At 51.1% G+C, this 22,566-nt stretch overlaps 1 protein-coding gene across 2 annotated transcripts in view; it reads right to left on the reverse strand.

Moving 5' to 3' along the window:
• The window catches only part of CAPZB (capping actin protein of muscle Z-line subunit beta), a 129,170-nt gene that overhangs the window by 60,925 nt on the left and 45,679 nt on the right, over positions 1–22,566 (reverse strand). For both annotated transcript variants that reach the window (XM_040645871.1, XM_040645870.1), the window contains exon 2: positions 9,691–9,780. In XM_040645871.1, coding sequence (XP_040501805.1) covers positions 9,691–9,780 — 90 coding nt within the window. The remainder of the gene's footprint in view (positions 1–9,690; positions 9,781–22,566) is intronic.

Consider the following 22,566-nt stretch of genomic DNA (forward strand, 5'->3'; position numbering starts at 1 on the left):
TTTCACTGGGCACCCCACAGAGAAGGACACAGAGGATGTGTCCAAGACACGTGCACTGCTCCCTCTGTGACTCACCTGTCTGTGTACCTGGCTTCCCGTCCTTACAAAGTATTCCCACTTTTCTTATTAGTGGACCGTCCGCACACAGCGGCCGGGAATCATGGAGTCAGACTGCCTGGGTCCAAAGCTTGGCTGCACCACAGCCACCTGGCGACCTTGGCCAAGATGCCCAGGCCCCTGCCGCTGCTTCAGTCTGGTGGGTACAACAGTGACAGCCTCAGAAGGCACTTTCTTAAGATTTAGGCAGGAACCTTCTTTGTCATAAGTGGCAAATACTTTTCAGAGTTTGTTCTCAGCCTTTTCATTTAACTTTATTTCAGCTTTTAAGTTAAAAGTGCATGTGGTCATAAGTCATCCTTTCGGCGTTAGTCTCTACGCCTCAGGACCGAGGCCTCCCCCGTCTCAGCACCAAACACCGCTGCGGCTTCCCTCCTGCTCCTAGCCTGTCTGCTTCCTGCTACCCCGTGAGCGGGATGAGCGCGCGCCCAGCAAGAGATCCTCAGCTTGTCCGCCCTCACGTTTTTAGTTGTTCCAGCAATCTGATTGAGTAATCCTTTGTTTCTTCCCAGTGAAACACGAATGTCACTTATAATACATCCTAAGTGCCTATGGGACGGGGCCTGGTGCTGAGCGGGCCGACTCCACTCACTTCTGCCCCCGGGGCTGAGCTCCGCAGCGGCCGTCACACGTGGCCCACCTGCCGCCCGGGGAGCCCATGCCCAGCTGCTCCCGCTGTCCTGCTGCCGCCAACGGGATCTTGTCCTTCCACCCCAGGTGCCTTACAGACTCCAAGTGCCTTATGCTGGGTCGTGTGCTGATGCCGGTACATTTGACTTAAAGGCAGTCACCTTCCTGACCCAGCCTTTCAGCTTTTGCAGTGCAAGAACTTGCTTTTCCTAAAACTTCTAGATTTACTTTATTAACTGAAAGAAGAAATAGTGGCTTACTACTTGTGTTTGAACAGAACCCTTTTCTAAAGCGCACCCCCTGCCCGCACACACACATACACAGGGCACAGTGTGTGTGCGTGCGCGTGTGTGCTGGGCGACAGTTACTGACGGCTTCACCTCTGCACCACCATTCCCATTGAGTCCACTGCTCCCAACAGCCGGGCCAAGCAGAAACCAAACCGAAAGAGGCAAGGAAGAGAAGTTTACAGAGGCTTTTCTCCTGAAGCACTTACAAGTTCCATGGCCACCAGCCCGCCTCATCACAAATCTCTTTTACAGTTTCACCTGAAAAGAGAATTCTAGCAGGACATACAAGAAATGACATGCTATCACGTTTTCATCTTTGAGACCGCAATCCAGTGGACGACACACTGAATCAACAGCTGAGCTCGACTTTCCCCTGGGTCCCACATCCGGTATGGGACATCCTTGCCACCCCTGGGTCCCACATCCGGTATGGGACATCCTCGCCATCCTCGGCTATAAAAGGGGAGGCGCCAGCTCGCCTTACAGAGTGGCTCAGAAGATTAAACCAGGTGACAGATCAAATGTATAATAACGCGGCCTGTATATATCAGTGTTTCAACATCTGATGGGTCTCCATTAGAGCTATTTTCCATGTCATTCACTGAAAATGACTTTAGGAAGAATGAACAGAGGGGAGAGTCAGATTCTAAATCTGAGCCCAAACACAAAATCTCTTTTTAGAACTTTAGCATTTCCTCTGAAAAACAACAAAAGTGAACCGGGTGGTCGACAGCTATGGGGACAGGAGACTGCTTTCAAATACCCTAGTTTTGGAGAATTTCGAGCCCCTGGCCATAATGAGTCATCTCTGTTACCGCTCTAGAACTGCTCAGGACCAGCAGACACGTCATTCCGGTCCCTGGAAACAGTCCTGCTCCCCAAGGAACACATGCGCACAAAGGAAAGCAAATGGCCCCCGTACTTTTCTCCCTCGTTCACTTGGCTTCAAGTTTTAATTGTCTGGGCTGCCTGCTCCGGAGGCAATCCATCTCATTCTTAATTGGATCAAATGAGGGCCCATTCTTCTGCGTATAAGAGAACTCATCAGAATTTCAAATAACTTCCCAGGCACATCTCTGAGGGAGCAGGTCAGGGGAGGGCACCCCAGGGAGCCCCACTTCCCCTTCCAAGCCAATCACGCCATTCTGTCCTCGTTTACAAGGGCTGCCTAGCTGTCACCTTGACACAAATCAGAGGCCGCACCATTAGGTGGCAGGGTCCTCACCTCTGCAACACGCTGGGGTCATGGAAGGCCATCTCGCTCTGGAGGGGCAGCCCTGGGCAGGGAACAGGGAGCCAGTTCAGCACCTCGGTCCAGGGGCTGCTTTCTCCCCTCCCTTGCTTTTAGTCCCCACAGCTGCAGTCCATTCAAAGAGCAAAAAACGCTTGCATGAAAAGGCTCACCACAACTTTCCAAGGAATGGAGTTCATTAAAATACTGCTGGAGGCCCTTGGCTGGAATGCTTTTCCCCTTGTAAAATGGGAACTGCCGCTCAGTGTCGCCTGTAGGGAAGCTCAGGATAAGCTCAGAAACATCAGTGCAACAGAGACTGTGCAGGGGCTTTTGCATAATTACCAATTATTCGATCCATTCCCCTTCTCCTGCTCCAGAGACAATATCCGGCCTCGGAGAGAAAACTTCCCGGCAGACCCTGGGCAGACCCGAGGATGAACGGGAGAATGGAAGCTGGAAGCCAAGTCCCCCCACCCTTGACATAGAGCCACAGGGAACCTCCCTCGGTACCAGCGGATGGCGTCTGGTATAGGGCTCCAAAACCACCACGCAGCAGCCCCAGCCCAGGCGTCCATGGTGTGTCAGTGGGGAACCCTCAGCTCGTGGGTGCCCAGCAGGGGGAAGAAGACGCCCAGCTGGGAGGCCCACTCGCCAAGCCCCAGGCAGGAAAAGGCCAACTTCCCTGAGCCTCAACAAGACGTAAGGCTTCAGTGCAGAAAGCATTCTTTTTGTATTAAAATGTCTTACATGTGGGCATGTTACAGACTGGAATGTAATTATTTAAAGAAAAGAAACATAAAATTCTCTACTCCAGGCAGCCACTTTGGGATTTGCCCCCCAAACTCCAAAGATGTGTATTTGCTCAACTGTCAGGGACGGTCTGGGGGAAGGACCTGAGGAACAGAGGGAGAGGCCGGCTGAAAGGTGGCCAGCAGAGAGTCAGGGGGGAGGGCAGACACTCACTGCTGGCTAGGCATAGCCATGAAAGAGCCTGGACCACCTTTACTCAAAAGTAAAGACAAACAAATGTGCTGGCTGGGTATCTGCTTGGTAGACACAGAGCGCCAAGCCGGCCACAGCCAAGTCTTCCTTCTTCCAGAAGTCTTCCCTAAATTCTCCACTAAATGCCAGCTCTATGGAGCCAGGCCTTTCATCCCGTATCGCCGGCACCTGGAAGAGTATTTGACCAACAGCAGAGGTGAAATTCTTGTAGAAAGAATAACTTTTGACAGCCCTCCTCGGAGCTGATGAACCGGTGAAGACCAATGGTCTGAGAAGCCAGCCAAGGTCATTCTCACCAGGGGTCAAGTTTTAGGATCCTGGCATTTTCTCCTGTGGAAGGAGAGCCAAGGAATAAATGCTGCATTTCTTCCCAGGGCTGAGCACAGTGCCTCACTCAGAAGGGGTGCTCAGGAAATGTGGGCTTGAATCCATTAAGTTTTCACCCACTTAAGCTAAGACCCCTTTAGAAAGAAGACCTTTTAAATGTTGCCTCTGAAACAAAGGAGGAAAAAATGCTGATGTGAGACTACTTGTAAATGGTGAAGGTAAGTGGCAAGTCAGGCAGGAGGAAAACACAAGCCTGGGGCGCCTGGGTGGCTCAGTCTTTAGGCTTCTGCCTTCAGCTCGGGCAGTGATCCCAGGGTCCTGGGATCGAGTCCCTGCATCGGGCTCCCTGCTCAGCTCGGAGCCTGCTTCTTCCTCTCCACTCCCCCTGCTTGTGTTCCCCCTCTCGCTGGCTGTCTCTCTGTCAAATAAATAAATAAAATCTTTAAAAAAAAAAAAAAAGAAAGAAAGAAAAGAAAACACAAGCCTCCTCACTGCCGAGCACAGATAAACTGGATCATCACAGCTGCAGGACCCTGGGTCCCCACGCCCAGCACGTCTTCATCACCTGGGGACAGAGTGGGGTTTGGTGCTTCATTCCACACAGCTACCACTGGGAGAATAATTTCCAGAACTCGTTGGTTCTGCTATTAAAGACTGAAAAACTGAGTAGCAATGCTTAGCAGAAATCAGACAGATAACAATATTAATGAACTGTTAAATATAATATTAGCCTTCATTTCAGCAATCACAAAGGTGTGGAGCTTGGCTCCCCCGGCTGCTTCATGGACTGCAGGTTCTTGGAGACTTCAAGCTCATCTGCCGGGCTCCCAGTGCCTAAGTACACCCCCTGCACCCCAGCCCTGTGACCCGTCAGGCCTGAAGACTCGCATGCTCCTGGCAGCCCTCACGCTGTTAAGAGGTGGACGATTTCTGCAAGCCATTCACAATACAGGTCCTGCAGAGGCTGGCAGGACGAAACTCCGCACGCCTAGCTGGCCCTTTCTATTTCTGGAGGGCAATTCTGGCTGCTCCGAAGAGGGATATGCTGCTACGGAGACCGACCGCGCTCTCAGCTCCCCTGCCGAAGCACCTCTAACGGCTCCCCGGTCTCTTCCACCTCTAACCCACAGGCCTGGCCAGGACGGCTCAGGGGCTTTCCCAGCTGATGCCTTCCCCCGGGCTTGAGTAACACCGGGGGACACCCACGAGCTGGACCTTTGGGTGGCTACAGCACAGAAGAGAGAAGGAATTAAAAATGAAACGACTAACGTTTGCAGGCAAAGACTCTCCTGCCTGGTTAAACAGATTTAGGGCTATTTTTGGTCTGCTCTTAAAAAGGGCAAAGGACGGATGGCCTGCTGGGTGCCAATTTGCAGAAACAAACTCCTTCCTCAGCTCAGGGCTCAAACTACACCCCAGCCAAGTTTCGGCTATTACTGCCAGCGTGCAGAGTAAAGCCGTAGAAGGTCAAAGTGCAGGAAGCCAAGGGAGCATCTAAACATCATAGGATTGTTGGCCCACACGGACGAGTGGGTATTTTTGAAATGGCTTAACAACGGATTTCGGCTGGCTTCACGCTAGTACGACGGGATTAATATGTAATAAAATGATGTTCTGGCCGTCTGCAAAGGAAGGTCACTTCCCACCAATCCCAGCATGCACCATAATCCCGAGGCAGCAAAAGCTCTGATGCTGGGAAAAAAACAGAAGAAGGAAAGCTCATCTGGCATGATAAATTGGGCTGCCCTGCCCTGGCCGCCAAGGACACACCACATTTCTCTTTCATACAACTCCGTAACCGGACTGCTGGTGGACCGGATAAATTCCCCTACGGTTCTCTGGCTCCAACATCTAAGCGTGGCCATTCCCTTCATGGAGAATGCTGGCAAATCCTAACATTCTTGTCAGGCTTAAAACTGGAGACTTTTCTTGAAAACAACTACCTCCCTTTCATTATTTTAGGCAGGTGAGCACGGGAGGAATGACTGCAATTTGCACCGAGCAGTGCATTTGCTGCTCTGAAAACATCTGACTGATCCCAGATTACGTGAAACAAAGGCCTGGACCCACTGCTTCTACATGGACCCAGAATAGTGTGAGTTTTCTGCAATCACAGCTCTGGGAAGAAATACAACTGCAAGGGAACTTCAGAGACGCGGCGGTACACTCGGCATGGACCAACTCTTAAAAGAAAGAAGGAATTCTGCAGACCCAGTTAAAAACAAAACAAACCCCCCACCCCACCGTCATTCCCAAGGCAAAGAGAAGAAAAATAGCAGCAACGAAAGGAAAACACTGAAAGAAGTAATTTCTACGAGTGGTCATTGGACCTTGTACAAAAGCAGCCCAAAAGCCCCTCATACACTACAGTGCAGAGCAAGGACCTTGAAGCAAGGCCATTAATCAAAAAGTGCCTTTTGAAGCATGTCAGTATAGTTTTAACGAGGTGTGCTTTACCAGATCCTAATTCGGTGAAAAGCCGTGCTCCATTTCCATTCTGACATTCATCATAGTTCAAATTAAAAAATTAATGAGAACACCCGATTCCCCAGCCCATTCTGGATGATGGGAATCTATTATGGCCTCCTGTTCAGCCTCAGGAGGTAGACGGGGCCCAAGGCTGGCCTCCACACAACCTGGCGAGGGGCGGTCGGCGCCTCTCCAGCACCCCCCTACCCACGGGGCAATGGACAAAAATGAACTGCTAATCCCATGTGGCCTGGCTCTAAGGAGGGGCCGTCTTTCAGGTCTCCAGTGCTGCTGTTGTTTTTAATTACAGGAACGCTCAATTATTCTCCATAAAACAGATTTTTAGTATTTTAGATTACTAATGAATTATTTAACACATTGCCCCCGAACAGTTCAGACGGACACATCAGTAAGACACACCGCATTTGATCTGTTGTTCTGGGTGTGATGGATTCACGCAAAAGGGCCCCGCAGAGGTACCCCCGCAGAAGGAACTGGGACTCCTGGTGCTGCTTGGCTTCTTCCTCGGAGTTGAAATCATCCAAAAGAGGTGAAGTGGTCCGATGTACATTCAAGGGGGATTATGAAAACCAACGGAAGCACTAACACAAACCACAGCGTCCAGCTCAGTACCAGGCACACAGCAGGGGTTCGACGACTGTCAGCGGTCAAACCCGCAACCCAGGTCTGCCTCCATCCCCGTCTCCAGCCAAGTTCTGCAGGAGACAAAGTCGCAAGGAGGAAAGCAGTGCATTCTGACGGTAACCCATGGGAGGCTCCACAGCACATCCCCTCTCAGGGACAGGACCAGTGTGGTACTTCGACGAGGGTCCAAGGGGCCTCCTGCAAACCGCATGCCAGGGCCAACCTGGGGGCGCACCCGGTGTAAGGCTGAGGTGAGAGACAGCTCCCAAGGTTCTCCTTCACTCCCCGTCAGTGCTGCAGTTTTCCTGCCAAGCCCCAGCCCCAGCAGAGGAAGGAGCTGACCAGTTCCCGTAAAAGCAGCTCTGTGCCCATCACCGAGAGAGACAGTGACGGGGGGATCGCAGAGAAAACACACTGCTGTTGCCATAAGAACACAACAGCCTGTCGAACACCAAGAAGGGTCTACTGAGAAAAATTCGCTCATCATTTCTTCTCCGGCTGATTTCTAAAATACTGTAATAGCTAAATTGGCACGCCAGGTTTAAACTCAGCCAAGCATGCTTTCATGCTGAGTTTAAAGACAAAGAAGCCTCTGCCGCTGACCCAATTAGGGATCGGATCATATCTTCAGCCTTTGCCCACCTCTGCCACATATAATCAAGCAAAAATCTCTGACCAAGAGAAACGCGAAGCAATACGGCGCTCCCCAGGCTGCTGCCTTGTAGGGCTGGGAGTCACATCGGGCCAAGCAAGCGAACCGCCGTGCGCAGCAGGCTCAGTGAGGGGGGTGGTGACGATAACCACCGCCCCAAGTTCAGCCCTCCTTCTGACCCGCGAGGACCCCTTGCAACTGTCCAACTGCATACCTCACGATTTCCCAGCAAAGACTGCTTTCGCTAAACACCCTCCCTCCCCCCGCCTAACCCGCCCCTCTCCCCAACTCACATGCTGTCCAAAACCAGATCCAACCCATCCCGTGTTTGGGCCGATGCTGAAAAACCAGGAGGTCTCACAAACTCCAAATGTACGGCTTCTCTAGAAAAGTGTGAAAACAAGTCACAGAGGACCGTCCTCCCACAGCGCAACGGCGAGCAGCTGGAGCAGAGAGCCCACTGCCCTCCAGACGGGGCCTCACCACAGGGGCCCGCAGCGGACAGCCCACTGCCCTCCAGACGGGGCCTCACCACAGGGGCCCGCAGCAGACAGCCCACTGCCCTCCAGACGGGGCCTCACCACAGGGGCCCGCAGCAGAGAGCCCACTGCCCTCCAGACGGGCCTCACTACAGGCCCGCAGGCAGAGAGCCCCACTGCCCTCCAGACGGGGCTCCTCACCACGGGCCCGCAGCACAGCCCACTGCCCTCCAGACGGGCCTCACAAGCCCGCAGCAGAGAGCCCACTGCCCTCCAGACGGGCTCTCACCACAGGGGCCGCAGCGACAGCCCACTGCCCTCCAGACGGGTCTCACCACAGGGGCCCGCAGCAGACAGCCCACTGCCCTCCAGACGGGCCCTCACCACAGGGGCCCAGCAGACCAGCCACTGCCTCCAGACGGGCCTCGACCACAGCCCGCAGCAGACAGCCCACTGCCCTCCAGACACAGCCCAACCGCGGGGGCCCGCAGCAGAGAGCCCACTGCCCTCCAGACGGGGCCTCACCACAGGGGCCCGCAGCAGACAGCCCACTGCCCTCCAGACGGGGCCTCACCACAGGGGCCTGCAGGCACTCGGTCCACCGCCGGGGCTGACGGCACCTCCCTGCCTCTGGGTTCTGACCTCACTCAGCACACTTAGAGGCTTGTGTGCCTCACAATCCTACCCTCTCTTCTTTCACACTCACCTCACATGTCTGTGTCAGCCGGGACCCATCACGTCTTTAAGTCCGCCTTCCTCCCTTCCATCCCAAGGGCCTGTGGCTGCCTTGCTCATCAGGGCCCCTGACCTCAAGAAACCTCCCCCTCCTTCTCCCTTGTGGGAATGTCACCGGGACAGACTAGTGCGTTCACCACCCTCCCCAATCCGGCGGCCTCCCGACGGGGACCGCGGGTGCCCGTAAGCACGTGCACGGTGGTGACGAGGGGCCGAGGATGGCGGCGAAGTCCTCTCTGTGAATGACACGAGACTCCTGCAAGAATGCTTCTCCTAGTACCATCGCTCTGAATTCAGACGGTGGAATAAGGCATCGCTACAGCACATGGACACGTTTTCAAATCATTATCGTAAAAGACACCTCGTTGATGGGCCACGGTTGGCAGTGGACCATCACATCCCAGGAGACAGGGGTGCAGCGACCACAACAGAGGACTTGGCACTCGAGCCGGAACACAATGGCCAAAGAAGCTAGTAACTCAGTTGGCCTCTTGGGGCCTGATTCTAGTTTATCTTACTTCTTTTCAGTATTTTCCAGAGCTTAATGGATTTTAAATATTTTGAGGCATTTCAAATAATATTAATCTGAGGCATCAATCTGAGACCAATCATTCTGAATTTAAAAATATACAGATATTTAAATAATAGATGTGATGAGCTCTTTGACAGCTGACTTTGGTGTTCTGTACCGGTCAAAGTGCAAGTGAAGCCCCTGAGGTATTTTATAGGGTAGATTTTGTGTTGTCTTGGCTGGAGGAACCTGCGCAGCAGCAAAGAAACGAAAGAAGCCTAGCACCAGGCACTGCTGAATGCCCGCTGGGTGTGTGTGGCCTCTTCCTCCCCGTGCTGAAATGCAAGCTTCCAGAAACTGAAAACATGCAGCTGGGGCAAGGGGACAGAGCGTGATCAACTTGTGAGCTCCCATCTTGGGCTTTATCAACCCAGCTGGCTCTGGGAGACAACCGCGGGGAGGACTCCCAGAACTCGGTGGTGGTGGTGGTGGTGGAGGAAGGTCTCTTCTGGGTTTGGAACTCCGTGTGGAAAAAGGCACACAGAGGCAACCAAGTATGAGCCACAGCCCAAGTGAGACCCTATGAACAAAGCTCATACCAGGTCGATCAGGTCGCTGAGGTTCTTCTCGATTTGCTGTGGAGGCAGGCGCCTCATCAAGTCCAAGGCACAGTCCAGCTGCTGGTCACTCTGTGAAAAGAGAAACAGAAGCATCTAGGTCATTTTGCCAACAGAAGCACCTTGGGGCATGTGGGTGGCTCAGTTGGTTAAGCGTCTGCCTTCGGCTCAGGTCGTGATCCCAGGATCCTCGGATGGAGCCCCGTGTCAGGCTCCCTGCTCAGCGGGAAGCCCGCTTCTCCCTCTCCCTTTGTCCTCCCCCACCCCCAGCTCGTGCTCATCTGCTCTCAAATAAATAAATAAAATCTGGAGAAAAAAAAAAGCACATCCTTGCATGCAGTTTCAGCTTGCCCAGGGTATTCTAACACCAAGCAGGCCCGCAGTGGGCCCTCCGACAACTCTCCGGAGCGGGGTCGGGGGGACAGGCTATGTGACAGCACATCTATCTCAAGTGGCGATGTCCGGAAGATACTCAAAAAGTGTGAAGCGGGCCGGAGTTCCACCCACACCTGAAAGCCCCCTCGGCTTTCCTGTTCCAATTCCGTGGATCACTGAGATGCAAATGTGTTACTTCCTGATAGGCCCTGCAAAGGAGCATGCTCCTTTGCTGTACCCTGGACATACGCGTCAGGTAATGTCACCAGGCCAGGTGCCTTGATGCACTCCAGGCCAGGGACAGAGCCAGGCAAAGAACAAGTGGCAAGATGCGCGCCGAAGTTAAAGTGCTTCAGTCTCAGCTGAAGCCTGGGACGCATCCCCAGCTGCCAGGCCCTTGCACAGGCGACTGAGACCTGGAGCATCTCCGGTCAAGAGGGGTCTCCAGCTGCAGAGCAGACAAGTGCGGCAAACTGGGGTCACTGCTGTCGCAGGGGCCTGGGAGGACAAAGACCCCACTGTGTGCTCCCCAGGACTCGCCTCACTGGATATTCAGGCTGCAAATACTTACTCAGAGATACCACGTGCCAGTCACCATCAATACGTGATCAATAATGGAGGTGGGGAGGAGGAGGAAGGAGCGGGTAAAGTGAGAGTAAATTCAGTGCCCAGCGGGCTGTGGCACAGGCTAGACCTCAGGAGGTATGACAAGAAAGGTGAGCAAGGTGGCCCAGGCAGAGCAGGAAGACCACGGGACATCCCCCTGAGAAGTACACCTGAGGCAGCCGACACCGCCCATCACAGGCTCCAGCTCGTGTGCCCAGACCCATCTCAGAATTTTTAGAAGCCCCAAATCAACACGCCAAAGAATCTTCATAAAATATAAACTAATCCTGGAAATGCCACAATTGCCTGTGATGAACCAGAACCTCCGAATACAACCATCTACACGTCGGGGATATTCACCACAAACAGGCTATGGGACAGGGACCCACTCTGTACTCGACCGAAGAACTAACACAGCAAGTTAACTGGAGGCTATCTCGTTCCCAGGTAACTGGACATATACAGCGGGCTGTTTTTCTAAAAAGAAACAACAGCAAACCTGCCCCCCCCCCCCGTTGAAGGTGGTTATCAGGGACAATTGATTCTGGGATACACAACCAAGTGGCTACTGCCCTACAAAGAAACACACACTCACTCACCCCGGAAATGGTGTAGCACTTGTTCTGATCAGTGAAACATCGTAGCAACCACGAATCCCCTACTGGCGCCACGCCTTCTATGCCAGCCAATGCCACGGTGACACGGGTCTGGCCTGCTGCCATGGGAAGGCATTTTCACACCATTTCAAGGGTCGCGAACACAGATCAACTGAGTTGCCTTCCAGAATGTAGAGCGACTACATTCAGTTTCCAGTTCTGCCATTCATTAACTATAACGTTGGGCAAATTTCCTAACCTCTCCGAGTCTCTCTTTATCCATAAAATGGGGACATTATCTGCTTCATAGGGTTGTTGCAATGATTCAATACCTGTGAAATTTTTAATATACAGCAGTATGTTATTTGGGAGTATTTTCTGCATATAAATACATGTTTTAAATATTTCAAAAACATTAAAAATATACATATATATATATTTCATAACATTTGCCCCACTCAACGCAACCCTGAAATCTTTCCTGTTGCTACAAACTGGAGCTCTGTGCTCCAACTCCATGAACAGCTGTGTATCCCCACCCCACCCCATGACTGCACCAGAAGAGAAAACCCTAAATGACTCCAAACTAGTTAAAAGATGTAAACTAATGAGCCAAAGACCTAAACATACACCTCCACTAAAGAAGACTTACAGATGGCAAATAAAGAATATGAAAAGATGCTCCGCATCGTTTGTTACCAGGGAAACGCAAATTAAAGCCACGATGAGATCCCATTATACAACTATCAGGAGGGCCAAAATCCAGAACTCTGATTGCTGACAAGGACGTGCGGCAACAGGAACGGTGACTCGCTGCTGGTGGGAACGCAAAATGGTACAGAGCCACCTTCAAAGACAGTGTGGCAGCTTCCTACAAAACTGAACAGTCTCACCAAACGATCCAGCGACTGCACTCCTTGGTATTGACCTTTCAAAGGAGCTGAAAACTTATTTCCATACAAAAACTGGCACACCAATGTGGGTAACAGCTTTATTCACAACTGCCAAAACTTGGGAGCAGCCAAGATGTCCCCCGGCAGGTACGTGGATGAACCACCTGTGGGCCGTCCAGACGCTGGAATATCATTCCGCCCTAAGAAGAAAGGAGCTCTCGAGCGTGAAAAGTCACGCAGGAACCTTCAACGCGTATGACCAAGTGCAAGAAGCCAGCCTGAAAAGGCTGCATCCTGCAGGATTCCAACTCTGTGACATTCTGGAAAAGGCAAAACTATGGACACAGCCAGAGGTTGGTGGTTGCCAGGGGCCGAAGGGGAGGAGGGATGAACAGGCAGAGCACACACAGGACTTTTTGGGGCAGTGAAGCTCTAACGGCGGGCGTGCATCGTAATAAATTTGTCCAAACCCCCAGTCTGTGCAACACCAAGAGTGAATCCAATGGAGACTACGGACTGAGCGATTATGACGTGTCAGCGTAGGCTCAGCAACTGTAACTCTGGTGGGGAAGGCCATGCATGTGTGGGGGCAGGAATATGTAGGCACTCTCTGCTCCATTTTCCTGTGAACCAAAAACTACTCTAAAAAATTATGTCTACTGAAAAAAAAGGTGTGTACTCATGTTTCTCAACTGGGGTTGATTCTGCCCTCCCCACAAACCCCCAGGAGACATCTGGCAACGTACGGAGATATTTTTTCGGTTGTCCTCAGGGGAGGAGGAGCTACTGGCATCTAACGGGTAGGGACCAGGGATGCTTCTAAACATTCCACAGCACAGAGGACAGACCCCAACAACCTGGCCCCAAATGCCAGAGTCAAGTCTGAAAACCCTGATTTAAAACACTGATTTTGAGGGCACCTGGGTGGCTCAGTCGTTAAGCGTCTGCCTTCGGCTCGGGGCGTGATCCCAATGCTCTGGGATCAAGCCCCACATCAGGCTCCTCCACTGGGAACCTGCTTCTTCCTCTCCCACTCCCCCTGCTTGTGTTCCCTCTCCTGCTGGCTGTCTCTCTCTCTAATAAATAAAATCTTAACAAAACACTGATTTTGGGCACACCTGGGTGGCTCAGTCAGTGAAGCATCCGACTCATGATTTCAGGGCATCATCTCAAGGTCCTGAGATGGAAGCCCCACATCAGGCTCTGTGCTCAGCAGGGAGTCTGCGTGGGATTCTCTCTCCCTCCCTCCCCCTGCTCACCCACGCTCTCACTCTTTCATAAATAAAAAATAAAATAAAATAAATAAAATCTAAAAAAATAAAACACTCATTTTGGGGGCGCCTAAGTCGGTGGAGCACGCAACTTAATCCCGGGGTTGTGGATTCAAGCCCCACGCTGGGTGTAGAGATTACTTTTTAAAAAAATATAATCTTTTAAAAAAATAAAAATAAAAGTAAAACAATCATTTCTGGAGACTACAGACTCCCAGACTCTGATCAAAAATAAGGCTCCAGAAAACCGCACATGCACAGAAACACTTCATATATAATTCTAATTCACAGACCACTCATAACCCCTAAAATCTTCTGGTCTTCAAAAGTATTCTCAACTGGATATTAATAACAATCTTCCTGAGAACAAAAAACAAACTGAGATGGAAGTAAACCTGGTTACACCGAAACCTTCACCCAGAACATACAGCGAGTCAGAGGAGATAAACTAGAAATTAAACAGTGTATTATCTAGGAAGAGCGAGTTCGGGGAAAGATCAACATGAAAAGATACTGTGTCCACCCTTCCACAGAGCCTGCTCACACGCCCCAAACCAGTATGCTGCTCACAGCCTTCCCCCAAGGGTGCCGGGGGCATAAAGGGTCCCTCCCCCATAGTCCTCTGTCCGACCGGATCTATTTGAGAGCACTAAAAAAAACACTACTGCAAAATGTTCTAACTCCTATTTTGCATTAATCCCAATGAATCCTAATTGGAAATGCTTCCTTATAAATTTCTAGCGCTAAGGACATCTATCATTAAATTAGGAAATGACTAAAGGCTTCCCAGAAGCAAAGCAACATGGTGAAGCTTGATGACAGCTTGTAAAAAGTTAAAATTAGAGTGAACTGGAGCCCTTCACCTGGGAGTCATCCCACACCCTGAGGGGTCCAGACAGGGCACAGCACCAGAGTGAAGGAAACACAGATGGTCCAGAACTACAGGCAACAACAGGGGTGACCCCAGAAAGACAGTGATGGAGCGGCAGGGCGGTGGGGGGTGGGATCCCCACCCTGGTTCCCGCCCCTAACCCGCTTTCTAGTTCTTGTGTGGACCGTCACCCTGTGACTAAGGACTCTCCCTGGGATGGTTCCTTCAAAGCCCAAACTGCTCCTAGACCTTCCTTTGGACAGTATCCTCCACCAGATCTACCTCCCACGGGTGGTGGTTTCCAGGCTGAAAGGTAAATAGGAAAAGAATGACCCATTTCACTTCCCTCTCCAGAGTTCGCTCCCATTCAATTAGTCATTCAGTCGTTACTTGAGTGTTTCCTAGGTGACAAGCACTGTTTTTGATTCTGAATGGTGAATAAAACAAAGTCCCTGTCTTCAGGAACTTACACTGTGGTCAAAATTCATATGGGGGGAAAAAATCAAGGAAGAGTCTTCGTCAGGCTGTCAAAGAATAAGGAGGGGACGGTCACCCCACTTTAGGCTGGCGAGGCTCTACAGGATCGGGTTAGATGTTCTGGGTGCGTGTGTTTATAAACCAAGTTTGGAAAAGCTTCACGTTCTGCTTGTTTTTCACACGACTTCAAGTAAAAGCACAAACTGCTTCAATCGCCCTACAACAAGTAAAACAACCATTAATACAGACTAGAACAGAACAATTTTTCAGAATAATAAGCTGAATAAAACACTACAGCTTAAACAATCTCCTAGGGAATTCAGACACCTGCCAGTGTTATCCATCATTCGCATGCAGTAAATCCCGGCCCTATTAAATGAAGTAAAAGGGCAGAGACCAATTTGGAAATCCTCATCAAACAATTTACTCAGCCCCTAGGCAGAAATGAAGAACAGGACATGTCCCAACCTGTGATAAACTCAAACTCTAATAAGTGAACACACCTAGCCACAAAAAACGAACAAAGTTACAGTAGAGATGAGACTAAGGGGTATAGAGGAAACTCCAAAGATGTCTCAGGAGAAGGGTACCTGAGCGGGTCATCACTGGCTCCGTGCGCCCAGGAGCGTACAGACACGGGCAGGGACAGGGCGTGGTGGCCTCTGCAGGGCGTGGGATGCGCGCGCACACAAGGCCCACGGAGCAGGCAGGTGCGGCTCGGGGAGGTGACGGGGCTACAGTCAGGCTGGTTTATCCCCCCAGCGGCTCAGAGGGCAGCAGTTCTCTAAGCAGGCTCCAGGCCCAAGACCCCTTAACTCCCAGCAGCTGTGTCTCCTTTGTAGGTAAGGCTTCCGTGCCATGTTCTCTGGCCTTGACAACTTTAAAATCTGCTTCTTCGGAGAGACTAGGAGCCCTAAAGATCCTTCCACAGAGGAATGACAGGAACAGCCTTGCATCTCAGAAGGTTAAAGAGATCACATCGTCCAAAAATGGCCAAAAGAAGATCCCTCACCCGGCATGCTGCTCTTAGGAGGAGCGACTGTGACACTCTTCCCACTGAGAGGTGGGGTCCACGTACCCCCTCCTTGGAAATGGGAGAGCTTTGGCAACTGTTTCCATCGGCAGAGAATAGCAGAACTGATGATCTGTGATTTCTGAGGCCAAGCCATAAAAGACCATTCATTTTTTACCTTGCTCACTGAACACTCAGGCTTGGAGCCCCAAGCGGCAATGTAAACAGGTCGACCACCCTATGGCAGCCATGCTGTGAGGAAGCCCAACCCAGCCCGCACAGGGAAGCCACATGAAGGGACCACGAGACACTCAGCCAGCCCCCCAGATGCCCCTCTTCCAGCTTCAGCTGTCTGACTGCAACATCTCGAGATCCCAAGCCAGAACCACCCCTCAAGCAAGGCCCTCCTGAACTGCTGACCCACAGAAAGCACTGGACATAATGATTCGTGTGTTTTAAGTCACTGGGTTCGGGGGTGATTCTGCTAGTTGGCAACAGTAACTGGTAACTGATACAGGGGGATGTCTCTGGTGGCTGTGGGGGGGACGTTCTGGCCAGAGAGGGGCCTGGGGACAGGAGAGCCAGCAGAGGAACCGCCACAGCAGCCAGGGTGGTGGCTATCTGGCTGGAGAGAGGGGGAGGGCCAGGGCCTTTAAGAGGCAGGGCAGACAGGAGGAGAGTACTGACTGGAAAGGGGAGGAGGAAGCCCAAGAAGTTGGAGAGGACTCCGTTTTCCAGCAGGGCCCACCTGCTAGGAGTCAGCGCCGAAGCCTCATTAGCGTGCATACGGTTTCCGTGTGCCCTTCCCAAACACACTGTTTATAATTTCAAGGACAAGCAGTAACTCCAACCGTGTGGATTTCTGAGCAGAAGTCCTGCCTGGCCTGCTCTCGTGGCTGGCCGAGGCGGATCTGCACTTAATAGCATCTGTCCATCCGTAAACAACCACCCAAAGCTTCAAGGCCTTACAGTCTGTTCTCAAGTTCATCAAGACCTTCACTCGTTTACATTCCCGAGAGGCTTAGCACGTTCTTGCTTCAGGGACAGCACAGAGGTAAACTGCGCTGGAGCCCAGGGTGATTTCCCACAAATTTATGGAGAATAAGGGAACCACGGCCTGTCTCGTATGATCTGTGACCCAGCAAGCGACTCCGCATAGAAGCCGAACCTATCTTCTGCCACGCGGCTCAGGAACAAGCCGTGCTGGGGCTACGTGGGGAAGGAGTCACCGGCCCACAACTCATCCGCAGGTCACTCCAGAAAACTGCACATGTGCGTTAAGAAAAAGAGAAGTGTTTCTTCCGCTGACCGACTGCCCTCTGGCTGAATCTTCCGGGAGAGACACTGCAGTGCGGGCCACACACACAGGGAGATGGCTCGCCAGACACAAACACAAGCATTCCCCCTGGCTGACATCCCCCCCGCCAAAGCAAAGTCCGACACCCTCTATCGAGCGGATCGAAGCCACGGTGAAAGCCCTCGAGGAAGATCAAGTGTCCTTCAACCGTCTGGGGTCTCCTGCATTTCATCACAGCTGGATCGATGTCCTTTTCTAAAAACTGGGGAGAAAACCACACACCACCACGTAACCATTTTACAGCGAACGATTCGGTGGTGGGGCCCAGGTGACCTTGATCACTCTGGAAACACGGTGCCTTTACAAGTCTCTGCTCTAAAACAATTCTATTAGGACTCCAGGACAGAACTTTCGAGGTCACCTAAGTCCTGCCCACTCATCTTACAGATGAATAATGAGGTTCAAAGAAAGTGTGGCGAGGTCACAAAGTCGGGATGTGAGCCCGTATCTTCCCAGTGAGAGGTTTCCCACCCAGCTCCATGTAGTCACTGAGCAACCGTGTGAGTGACGGGCAGGCACTGGGGACACAGGGCTGGATTAGTCAGATGCGGTCCCTGCCCTCAAGGAGCCTGTGACCCAAAGAAGAAGGCCGCCAGGAAAAAGCAGCAGCAGAAAAGAAGGACGACACCACCCTGGCTCTCCACTCAGAAGTACGGCCATGCCGCTCCTCCCGGGATCACGGAGCAGCGGGGAGCCCCTCCGGCGACAGCCCAAGTACCAACTTTGTTTGAAGCCTGAAAGATGGGAAGCCCCCTAAGGTGTTTTACATGGTCCGCGTGTTCACAAAGAGGACGAAGCAGCGAGCACAGTTAAACCATGTCTCCCGGGCAGAGGGACACCATCAGGAGCAACCATTCCCGGAACGTGGCGCTGCGCCTGCTTTTACAGTTCTCTGCTCTTCCCTGCGCCACACTTCCTCATCTGGTATGCTGCTTCTAATCTACTATGAATGCGGAAACTGGAAACCTGTTCTTATTTTAAAAAACCAAAACCAAAACAAGATCAACTTTGACGGAAGGAATAAATCGCAGGTTCTTAACATGGGGTACAGTCACTGCCCCACAGCTTCTGAGCACCGTGACAGTTGGTGGTGGGGCGTGTATGTCTGTGTGAGAGAGAAAGTAGGGGTGTGTGTGTGTGTGTGTGTGTGTGTGTGTGTGAAGACACAGGGGTATATGCATGAAGGCGGGGGGGGGGAGGGGGTGTACAAGTGTGCACACAGTTTTCCAAGCTAAGGGTCCACAGCTTTTTTCAAAGAAGTCCAAGACCCTGAAGGCACAGATGTGCTCTAGGAACAATAAAAATCCCTATTCTCCCACCTCACCTGCAGGGTGGAGCTACGTCAGTCACCACTTAATCCCCTGGAGCCGTGGTTCTTGAAACTTCGAAGCCCAGGCCTCCCGATGCTCCCCCCGGGACCGGCGCACGTGAGGCAGTGTGTCGGGCACGGCGTCTGGCCCTGCAGCCCGTCCTCCACAAAGAGCAGGGGTCCTCCCCGAGTGTAAAGCACATGGCTTATCTGCTAGGACTTTTACACAACAGCTCAAGGGGGGCTCAAGGGCCCTTTCCTCCCTGATTTTTTGCTCATCTGACACAGGTTTTCCATTTAGGCTGCCAGGAGTCTCTAGCAAGGTAGGCGGAGTGTTATTTCCGTTTCCAAGTCATGAAGCACCAACAAAGGAGGGTAGATTCCCGCAACTCCCACCCCACACGCCCACCTCCCTTTAGGATGGAGAACGGGGGAGCCACGGCTCCCCTAGAGCCAAAAGACAGGAAAAGTATATCAAATTCCATATTCACCCCCAAAAAGTTCTTTTTTCTGTCCTGTACTGTTCTTTCCTTGTTCGGCTTTCTTTCTGAAGCCCTGTGGCCAGGACAGCACCAAGGAGTATCTCCACCAGTTCCGCTTCTCTGTATTTACTGCTGTTCCCAAGCCCTTCCGAGGCCGTCGAAAGCAGATAAGCGGCACAGCCCTCACAGAGTCCCCAGACGACCTTGACTTCCCACCCAGCAGTGAGAATTTCCAAGTGCCTCCCTCCCTGGCACGTTAATTCCAGAGCAAACTTAGCAACCCCTACACAGGCTCCTGTCAAATACTACAACAGCCGTCCGCTGATGTTGCCCGTACACATCCCCCTTCAGGGAGTGGAAGATCCAAAAGGAACCAAGCTCAGCAGGTGGAGCCATATCTGTGCTGCAGCGTGGGTTTAAAAGAAAAGGTTTTGGATAACCAATTCAGTGTGTACGGTCCAAAAACCTCCAACGGCGGTTTGCAGGGATCAAAGTTTATCTGGTAAACTTGGTGGAATGGCAAAAATTCTCAACAAGGCGTCAGCCATCGAGTCCCGAAGGAGGCACGAGTGTGGGAGCACCTTCCAGATGGCTAAGGCCCGGCGTGGCGAGGGGAGGAAGCACAGGTGCACCGGCAGCAAGCTTGCTGACCGCTCTCCTATGCACGGACACTCGGCTCCCGATCCACACACAACTCAAAGGCAACTGCCTCTGCCTGCTCTTCCAGACTGCCCCGCACGGCAGAGGGAGTGAGTCTACGCAGGGAAACACCCCAGGTCAGATGACAATCGACAGGACCGCGGCCTGCCAGATTCCTTAAGCACCGCTCTTGGCTCTGCTGGTGAGCCAGCTGGGGGAAGTGGAGCATTTTATCTCGGGTGTGCCTCCCTCTACCTCTCCAAATTGTAAGACACAGAAGCAGAGAAATGTTTAGCTAAAGGGAGCCTTAGAAACCATCTAATCAGCATCTTCTTTTAAAAAATGAGAAAAACTGAGGCCCAGACTTACAAAAACTAATTCAGACTTATCACGTAGCTAAAAAGCAAATGAACCAGGACCAGAAAACAAGTCTCTTCATTTACAGTTTAGTGCTGTCTGCTTACAGTGTAACCCTAAATCAAAATTCAAGAGTGGGGATAGATTCACCCCCCCAGATCACTACTTTTAATACCATTCTATATTATTAGAACAATGGTGTTTTAAACCATTAGTGTTTTAACCACTGGTGTTTTAAACCACTGGTGTTTATATCATCCATATAATTTTCCAAATTAGTCATCTTTATCAAGAACAGTAAGAACCCAAACTTAGGGGCCTTACTGCACTTGTGGGTTTTGGGAAAGCCTCACCACGGCTCCATGAGATAGATGCTCTCATCCCAGGTTTGTAGATAGGTAAATCAAGTCTCAGAAAAGTTAAGTGACTGGTCCCAGATCCCAAGCACCGAATTAAAGAGAAGGACAGCACACGCGTGTACACACACACACACACACACACACACACACACCAGTTTGCCTCCCAGAACCTAACATTCTCTAGAGAATGTTAAAAAACCCAAACAAACAAAAAAAATCAAATTTTGATTTTTTGACTTGTGGAGATGGCTTGCCAGCTCACAAAATCAGTTAGAGTGAGTCTCTTCTCCCAGGCCAGGCCAATTATGAACAATTCTATCTACAACCAAATTCTGAAATCTCCTGTCACCTCAAATTATAGACTCTATTCTCACAAACACTATCTCTGATGGGTGGACTTCTTGAAAACACTAACAGGTTTTTCAGACCGTTTCTCTGGCTGATGGTTTCCTGGACCCGTTCGGAAGATGTGCGAGGCGCCATTACCTACTGTCTGATCACTAATGCTTCACAGATGTCTACAGCCGCCGCCTCTGCACGGTCCTGACTGGTGTCACGTAACAAGCTTCTAATCCTTCTACTTTGTCAGCTAGTAGTTAGACACGTAATTAGGGGCAATCCCGAGACATCTTCAATGGAAGTCATACATGCTGTCCATTTCTACCTCGATGTCACAAAAAATTCAAGAAACCTTTCATGAAAGTTGAAGATGATTAAATCAGAATGTCACGGTATTCCAAATACGAATTAAAAAAAGAGAAGTTTAGGAAAAACATCACTCACACGTTCACTGATGAAGGCTAAGAAAAGTAGATTCCCTTTTTCATAGCAGAAGCAGCCAATTCACATAAACCTTCTCCTACACTGATTTCTAAGATGGCCCGGATGAAACTGAACATTCCGCCATGAGGTCTGTACCAATGACACGAATACATGGCTTCCAAAGGTGTGGGGGAGACCTTGGGTCTGACCTGCAAATGGTGCAAACAGACAAATCTCGATGGAAAAGCAAGATTTAAAGGATTTGGAAAAAATAAAGGCTCCACCAATCCAAGAATTTCACCTGAAAGGGGGCAGTGTAGCCTTCTGTCTTAAGCCAAAGGGAGGCCTGAGGAAAAGATGAACACGATGCTTACCATCAAGCAGAGCACTCGGCCCACTTCTGTCCTGGGTTCCCGGCGTCCAATTTCAGAGGTGAATAAAAATGGAAGACTCTCCAACCTCTGCTTATCTTACGCAACTCAAGGGCAGCTCTTATCAGGGTACCAGCCTCTACCCTGTCCAACACGGGCACAACACAGCACAACAGAGTCACCTGCAACAACAGTCCGGCTGGCCCCATAGCACTCCCAAACACATCACCGAGGCTTTCACGTGCTTTCGTGACCTTCGTGAAGCACGATGCAACATGTTACCAGCCTGTGATAAGTCTGCAAATCATTTTTTTTTTAAGATTTTATTTATTTATTTGACAGAGAGACAGCCAGCCAATGAGATAGGAAACACAAGCAGGGGGAGTGGGAGAGGAAGAAGCAGGCTCCCAGTGGAGCAGGGAGCCCAATGCAGGGCTCGATCCCGGGACCCTGGGATCACTCCCTGGGCCGAAGGCAGATGCTTAACAACTGAGCCACCCAGGCGTCGCTAAGTTTGCAAATCTAATCTAGAACCGGTCTCAGAGCTCCTCCCTTCTGGCTGTCAGGACCAGCTAAGCAGAGAGATGCCTAAAAACGAGGTCCTTCTGGCTTCAACAGCTAAGACCTACAACAGATAACCTTGCCAGTCAGTGGCTGGCACAAAGGACCTTGGAAGTAAGACAGAAGAGAGTAAATCTTTCACCTGCCTCTTCTGAGCAAAGAAGATCTGAACAAGTCCTTCTTCCCTGAGGCTCAACTCCTTCACCTGTTAAATGGGAATATTCCTAGTACCTACCTTGCAGTACCGTTTTTAGGACCACATGAGAAAGTATCTGAGAAGAAAGTAGCACAGTTCCTGAGATGTATTAAGTACTTCATCAAGAAAGAGACCATCACCACCCTTTTACACAGCATTTCGTTCCAGAGCGCACGAGAATCAAACGCTCTTAAATGGAATGAAAACGCACGCTTGCAAGTCGGTAGCCTGGAACAAGAGCCTGAAAATCAAATCACGGCCAGGCCTCTTCCTTTTGGTTCTTCTGGACTAGATGAAAGTGATCTGTAGGAGTGAAAACTACTCCTCCGTCAACACACACGTTTCCTTAGAGCTTGTGTGTCTG

This window comes from Ursus maritimus, unplaced genomic scaffold (assembly GCF_017311325.1).
Source record: "Ursus maritimus isolate PB19 unplaced genomic scaffold, ASM1731132v1 scaffold_32, whole genome shotgun sequence".
Lineage (NCBI taxonomy): Eukaryota > Metazoa > Chordata > Mammalia > Carnivora > Ursidae > Ursus > Ursus maritimus.